The sequence below is a fragment of the Andrographis paniculata genome, unplaced genomic scaffold (genome assembly GCF_009805555.1).
Source record: "Andrographis paniculata isolate CXL003 unplaced genomic scaffold, ASM980555v1 Contig236END, whole genome shotgun sequence".
NCBI lineage: Eukaryota > Viridiplantae > Streptophyta > Magnoliopsida > Lamiales > Acanthaceae > Andrographis > Andrographis paniculata.
Genome location: NW_026137520.1, coordinates 21,349 through 28,898, shown reverse-complemented (window position 1 = coordinate 28,898; position 7,550 = coordinate 21,349). Strand labels below are relative to the sequence as shown.

The 7,550-nt window shown below is 38.0% G+C and overlaps 1 protein-coding gene across 1 annotated transcript; it reads right to left on the bottom strand.

Annotated features, from left to right (window-relative positions):
- Positions 1 to 1,154: 1,154 nt before the first annotated feature.
- LOC127245753 (uncharacterized) lies at positions 1,155 to 2,681 on the bottom strand. Its single transcript, XM_051266776.1, has 4 exons — positions 1,811 to 2,681; positions 1,598 to 1,654; positions 1,465 to 1,498; positions 1,155 to 1,365 (listed from the first exon to the last, which is right to left on the bottom strand). The coding sequence occupies exons 1-4, from the start codon at positions 2,679 to 2,681 to the stop codon at positions 1,155 to 1,157; spliced, it is 1,173 nt and encodes a 390-aa protein (XP_051122733.1).
- Positions 2,682 to 7,550: the final 4,869 nt, after the last annotated feature.

The following is a 7,550-nucleotide window of genomic DNA, read 5'->3' as shown; positions in this document are numbered from 1 at the left end:
AGATCAGTAGGCGTTAGTGGGTTCATTCCATAAACTACTTCAAACGGTGACAGGTGTGTGTGCTGTGTGGATATGTCTATTGTATGCAAATTCATGTAAGGAAGACATTCATCCCAACTTTTACTATGTGAATTCACAATAACTCTAAGGAGATTACCCAACACCCGGTTTACCGCCTCCGTTTGTCCGTCAGTTTGGGGGTGATAGGATGTGGAGAAAAGAAGCTTAGTACCAATTTCGTGCCACAACGATTTCCAAAAGTAACTCACGAACTTTGCATCACGATCTGAGACAATAGACCTTGGCACTCCATGAAGGCGTACTATCTCCTTGAAAATAGTTTGGCGATGTGATGGGCATCATTTGTCTTTGCACAAGGAATGAAATGCGCCATCTTGGAAAACCTGTCAACCCCAACGAAAATAGAATCTTTAGCACGTGCAGTCTAGGTAAACCCAACACAAAATCCATACTAATATCAATCAAGGTCCCTCAGGGGGTGGAAGAGGCATGTAGAGTCCATGTGGCTTAAGTGTTGACTTGGCCTTAAGGACGTCACGCATTGCGAAAATATAATCTGCAACTTGCTTGCGCATTCCAGGCCAATAAAAATTCTCTCAAGAGCTTCCATTGTAGCATTCTTCCCAAAGTGGCCCATCATGTCACCACCGTGAACTTCTTGTATAGTAACTCCCGAATGGAGCATTTTGGATACAAAGTCGATTATCATAATACAAAAATCCCTGGTCTGCAATACTTATCATGCCCATGAAATTCACACAAAGCATAACATCTTTGAAATCCTCATCAGTGTGGTATAATTCCATAACATGCTCAAATCCTAATAAATGCGTGGACGCGTATGAAATTAAAGCATACCTGCGTGAGAGTGCATCCGCGACAATATATCCTTACCCTTTTTGTACTTGATGGTGTATGGAAATGACTCAATAAAAGATACCCATCGTGCGTGCCTTCGATTCAGCTGTTGTTGCCCCTCAAGTGCTTCAAGGTCTCATGATCGGTGTGTATCACAAACTCTCGTGGCATCAAATAATGTTGCCATGTCTTTAAAGCCCGTACCACCGCATACAACTCCTTGTCATATGTAGAGTAATTCAAGGCAGCCCCTCCAAATTTCTCACTATGATAGGCTATGGGTCGACCTTCTTGAAGCAAAACTGCACCCATGCCTTTGCCCGAAGCGTCACACTCAAGCTCAAAGGTCTTCTCAAAATTGGTAGCGCAAGTACTGGTGCTTGAGTAAGCTTTGCCTTCAATGTCTCAAACGCTTCTTGGTGTGCTTGCTCCCATTTAAATGGGACTCCCTTCTTGAGCAAGGACGTGAGAGGAGCAGCGATCAAGCTAAAACCAGGCACGAACCTCCGAAAAAATCCACACATTCCAAAAACCTCCTAATTTCTCCCACATTCATTGGAGGTGTCCATCTTTAATTGCCTTTACTTTGTTTCATCAACCTTCAAGCCATCCTCGCTAACTACAAACCCAAGGAAAACAACTTCATTAGTGTGGAATATGCACTTTTAAAATTAGCATAGAGTTGTTCTTCCCTTAACCGTTGAAAGACGAGTCGCACATGCTCCACATGTTCCATTTTCACTTTTACTGTAGACAAGAATATCATCAAAGTATACTACAACAAATTTACCAATGAAAGCACGTAGAACATGATTCATTAAACGCATGAAGGTACTAGGAGCATTAGTTAGACCGAATGGCATTACCAACCATTCGTACAAACCTAGCTTTGTTTAAAATGCCGTCTTCCACTCATCGCCGGTTTGCATACGAATCTGGTGGTATCCACTCCGAAGGTCAATCTTGGAGAAGATTCTCACCCCATTGATCTCATCAAGCAAGTCATCAAGGCGCGGGATTGGGTGTCGATACTTAATTGTAATCGCATTCACCGCTCTACAATCCACACACATCCTCCAAGTTCCATCCTTCTTGGAGACAATGATAACAAGAACAGCACATGGTGATAAGCTCTCCCGAACCCATCCCTTCTCAAGAAGTTCTTGGACTTGTTTTTGAATCTCCTTATTCTCATCTGGGTTGCACCGATACGCAGGACGATTTGGGATCGAAGCACCGGGTACGAAGTCAATTTGATGCTCTATCCCACGAATGGGCGGTAGTCCTTGCGGTAGTTCCTCCGGGTATACATCCTTCATCTCTTCAAGCATCCTAGCAAAGGGAATGGGAAAATTAGTGAGTAGATTATCTTTATCAGAATGAAATAAATCTTTGCATAACAACATAAAACAACCCCCCTTTTGATGATCACCAACTTCTCTCTGAAAATCGGTAAGTGAAAGAAGGATGTTGGAACCCTTAGCAGTAGACTCTCTCTTTTCCTCTGTGGATACTTCTTTTCCTTTAGCTCTTTTAAGGCTTTCAGCCTCTTGCATCTTCTTTCGCAAACTTTCTTGATCTTTTCGAACCTCCTTCAATGGCGAAAAAGGAATCATTACCTTGTAGCCCTTGTCATAAAATCTAACTTTGTTAGTCTTGCCATCATAGATAATTCCTTTATCGGATTGCCATGGTCGGCCAAGAAGCACATGGCATGCGGTCATCGGAGTAACATCACAAAGGACATCCTCTTTGTAGGGGCCGATTGAAATTGGAACTTTGGCTTGCCTAGTGATCTTCATATCTCCACTAGAGTTCATCCATTGAAGATGGTATGGAGTTGGATGCTTGATAGTTTGGAGTCCAAGCTTGTCTACCACATACCAACTTACGACATTGGTGCAACTTCCATTATCAATGATTATCGACGCTCGCTTCCCACCAATCTTGCACCGACAATGGAACAAATTCTCCCTTGCTCCTTAACCCGATCAACAAAATTTTCCGACTCCTTGGGAACTGCTCCAAGCATTCGCAAAACCACTAGAGACTCCCCGGATGAATCCTCTTCAACGTGCTCTTCCGTCTCTTGGATTGCTTCATCCTCACTCGCCTCAACTTCATGTTCCCAATCTTCACCCTCATCATCCGACAAAAGTACATAGTCCCCATTGTCACAAAGCACAACAGTTCGCACATTAGGGCATGTATTGGCATAATGACCTTTCCTTTGACACTTAAAGCATGTGACTTCCTTTGCTTTGTTTGGTGAACCATCCTTGCTGACTTTCCTTGGTTCATCACGCTTAACCACCTTAAGCGGCTCATTCTTGGTCGTGTGCTTATCATCTCCTTTGGGCCAAGATTTTGTTGGTCCCGTATTACCCCCAAACTTGTTGAAATTTGGTGACGTCTTTCCAAAGCTCACACTTACTCCTACCTTTCCATGCGATTCAATCTTGGTAGCAAGTTGGACAAGTTCCAAAGTAGAATTGTAAGGATACATATCCACTTGAATCATAATATCACGCCTCAGCCCTTTGAGAAACCGATACATGGTGACTCCATCATCTTCCACAAGCTGAGCCCGCATCATAAGCATCTCCATTTCCTTGTAGTACTGCTCAACCGTCTTGCTACCTTGGACTAAAAACTGAATTTTCTGAAGAAGATCCATCCGATAATGCGGGGGCACAAAACGTGCATGCATAGCTCGAGTAAGGGCTGCCCATGTCTCAATCGGAGGCATTCCGGACCTTGCAATATCAGCTTGTATCTTCTCCACCAAACAAGAGCATACTCCTTAAACTCCACAACAGCAAGCTGAATTTTCTTGCGCTCCGAGTAATTATGACATGCAAACATCATCTCCACTTTGCTTTTCCACTCAAGAAACTCATTAGGTTCAGCCGATCCTACGAAAGGTGGTATGGAGAACTTGATGGACTGCATGTTATCATCAACCTCATTAACTCGAACTCGGCTCCTTCGGTTATGGATATCTTCTTCCAAGTCAAATTCATCAAGTAACTCTTTGGTAGCATCCCGTCTTCCTCGTCGGCCTTGGATAGATGTAGGCCTTGGACTAGTATGACGCCTTCGCCAAAATCATCAACTTGGATAGATCGATTTGGGAAAACACTTGTTGAGCCCATAGGTTGCTTGCCAAGGTGGATTTCTTCACGTCTAGCATCACTATGACTTCCCTTTTCTTCAAGAGTAGCAACCTTATCGAAAACCTCATCGAGTTTCTTTCCATGTTTTGATCAACCTTCCTTAACAAGGCCTCCGCATAAGCCTTCATCCGAGCATCCACAACATCATCTATGTCATCTCGAACATGATCAACTTGACTCCGTAGGTCATGTATCTCTCGACCTTGCTGATCCACACGAGATGTCATGCTATCCATCTTTCCACCTAACTCGTCTTTAATATCTCGCATATCTTTGCTTTGCTTATTTATCGCAGCCAAGATATCATCCAACGAAGCCATACCTGCACCAAAACAAACTAATATATGTATATTGAAAGTTAGTTCTCTCAATTCCCCCCCACTCGCACACTCGTGTATACCTCTCGACAAATGGATAGAGTTTCCAAGCTCTTAAAGTGTGCCTTGATGGAGTCGTAAAGGTGGAACCTGAGTGACGTACGCGTTTAAAGTGGACAAGAAACTTTAAACACGACTCAATCAAAGAAAGCTCAAGATAGTGTCAATCATGCAATGCAAAGAACCAAGCTCATTCATTCACGAACGAATGACCAAACGTACACAACACACAAATGCCGGAACTAAGCAAGTCGACAAAAACACAAGCTGAATAGATCTCAACAACCACAAAATCACCACAATACTCAACCCCTTCTAAAACGTGTCAAACGAATATGACAAGCACAAAATCGATCCAACTCAAAAACTCAAAACTGAATAATCAACGTCAATTACAAATTCACAAAACTAATTAATATAACTTTCTCACCACTTCACAAGCTTTCCAATGACATATCATACGCGAAAAATGGAGCTCGTATGAGAAAACTACAACTCAAACAAGATTATCGACAAAAAATTGCTCTAGTCCTCCCGCTCGATTTTGTTTTTTTTGTATTTTTTTTTTTTTCAAATATTTTGGTTTTCTTTTTCTTTTCTTTGCAACAATTTTTTTTTTTTTTTCGCAACTCTTTTTTTTTTTTTTTTTTACTTTTTCACGGCAATATTACGAGGCCTAGGCAAAACAATACATCAACAATAACTCCTTACACTTCCCCAACAACATCCAACTCAAAATTAATTCAACCTCACTTCAAACAACAACGAACTCAACAACCCGCAAACTTGCAAATCTCAAACAAGAGCAAAATCGCAAAACTCAAACAAGAACAAACTTGCAACACTCAAACAAGAACAAACTTGCAACACTCAAAGAAGAACAAACTCGTAAAACTCAAACAAGAGCATGAAGTGTACAATTAAAATCACTCGTCAACAAGTCACAAGCTTGAGTTCATATAATGCATATGGATGTAAGGTGCATGTTGTACACTAGGAAGCATAGAGGATCAAATCGTCTACACTAGAAGGCCAAGCAATGACAAAACTCGAGATCAAATCTACGTCAAGATATGCAATAAAAAACTCGACTACGCAACTAGAGGAAAGAATAAAAAAGAAGATAACAAAGGAATTTTTTTTTTTTTTCGGAATTTTCGGAATAAAGATAGTGTAAATTGATCAAACTGCTCTGATACCAAAATTAAATATATGTCATGGACCGAAATTGATCAACTACACAAGACACGGAATAAACTAACTAAGCGGAACTAACTAAGAAAGAAAAGAACAAATTAACTAAGCGGAAACGAATAAAGCGAGAAAAAGGATAATCGAAAGAGAAACAAACCTAATTAGAACTAAGTATAATCTATAACACGCTATATAATATAAACGAAAAATATTGAAAAAACAAAAGTGCTAAATGTACTAATTTCGAACACTCTACGAAAAATACGAAAAGCACTGCAATTAGAACTATAGAGCACAAAGTAAGTATAATCTATAACATACTATATAATAATATAAAGGAAAAACATTGAAAAAACAATAGCGTTAAATGTACTAATTTCGAACACTCTACAACAAATACGAAAAGCACTGCAATTAGAACTATAGAGCACAAAGTAAGTATAATCTATAACATGCTATATAATATAAACGAAAACCATTGATAAAACAAAAGCGCTAAATGTACTAATTTCGAACACTCTACAAGAAATACGAAATTAGAACTATAGAGAGCACAAACTAAGTATAATCTATAACATGCTATATAATATAAACGAAAAATATTGAAAAAACAAAAGCGCTAAATGTACTAATTTCGAACACTCTACGACAAATATGAAAAGCACTGCAATTAGAACTATATAGAGCACAAAGTAAGTATAATATATAACATGCTATATAATATAAACGAAAAACATTGAAAAAACAAAACCGCTAAATGTACTAGTTTCGAACACTCTACAACAAATACGAAAAGAACTTTAATTAGAACTATAGACAACAAAGTAAGTATAATCTATAACATGCTATATAATAATATAAAGGAAAAACATTGAAAAAACAAAAGCGCTAAATGTACTAATTTCGAACACTCTACAACAAATACAAAAAGCACTGCAATTAGAACTATAGAGTGCACAAAGTAAGTATAATCTATAACATGCTATATAATATAAAAGAAAAACATTGAAAAAACAAAAGCGCTAAATGTACTAATTTCGAACACTCTACAACAAATACGAAAAGCACTGCAATTAGAACTATAGAGCACAAAGTAAGTATAATCTATAACATGCTATATAATATAAAGGAAAAACATTGAAAAAACAAAAGCGCTAAATGTACTAATTTCGAACACTCTACAAAAATACGAAAAGCACTGCAATTAGAACTATAGAGCACAAAGTAAGTATAATCTATAACATGCTATATAATATAAAGGAAAAACATTGAAAAAACAAAAGCGCTAAATGTACTAATTTCGAACACTACTAAAACAAAAACTATAGAGCACAAAGTAAGTATAATCTATAACATGCTATATAATATAAAGGAAAAACATTGAAAAAACAAAAGCGCTAAATGTACTAATTTCGAACACTCTACAACAAATACGAAAAGCACTGCAATTAGAACTATAGAGCACAAAGTAAGTATAATCTATAACATGCTATATAATATAAAGGAAAAACATTGAAAAAACAAAAGCGCTAAATGTACTAATTTCGAACACTCTACAACAAATACGAAAAGCACTGCAATTAGAACTATAGAGCACAAAGTAAGTATAATCTATAACATGCTATATAATATAAAGGAAAAACATTGAAAAAACAAAAGCGCTAAATGTACTAATTTCGAACACTCTACAACAAATACGAAAAGCACTGCAATTAGAACTATAGAGCACAAAGTAAGTATAATCTATAACATGCTATATAATATAAAGGAAAACATTGAAAAACAAAAGCGCTAAATGTACTAATTTCGAACACTCTACAACAAATACGAAAAGCACTGCAATTAGAACTATAGAGCACAAAGTAAGTATAATCTATAACATGCTATATAATATAAAGGAAAAACATTGAAAAAACAAAAGCGC

Bases quoted from the DNA above. Each gene is read 5' to 3' on its own strand.
- LOC127245753 (XM_051266776.1), bottom strand. From the start codon at position 2,681: ATGAAGATCACTAGGCAAGCCAAAGTTCCAATTTCAATCGGCCCCTAC. The intron at 1,655-1,810 runs GTATGCAAACCG...AATTTGTTGTAG, and splicing joins GAGTGGATACCACCAGATTC to TATACTTTGATGATATTCTT. The intron at 1,499-1,597 runs GTGCGACTCGTC...TTGGGTTTGTAG, and splicing joins AAATGGAACATGTGGAGCAT to TTAGCGAGGATGGCTTGAAG.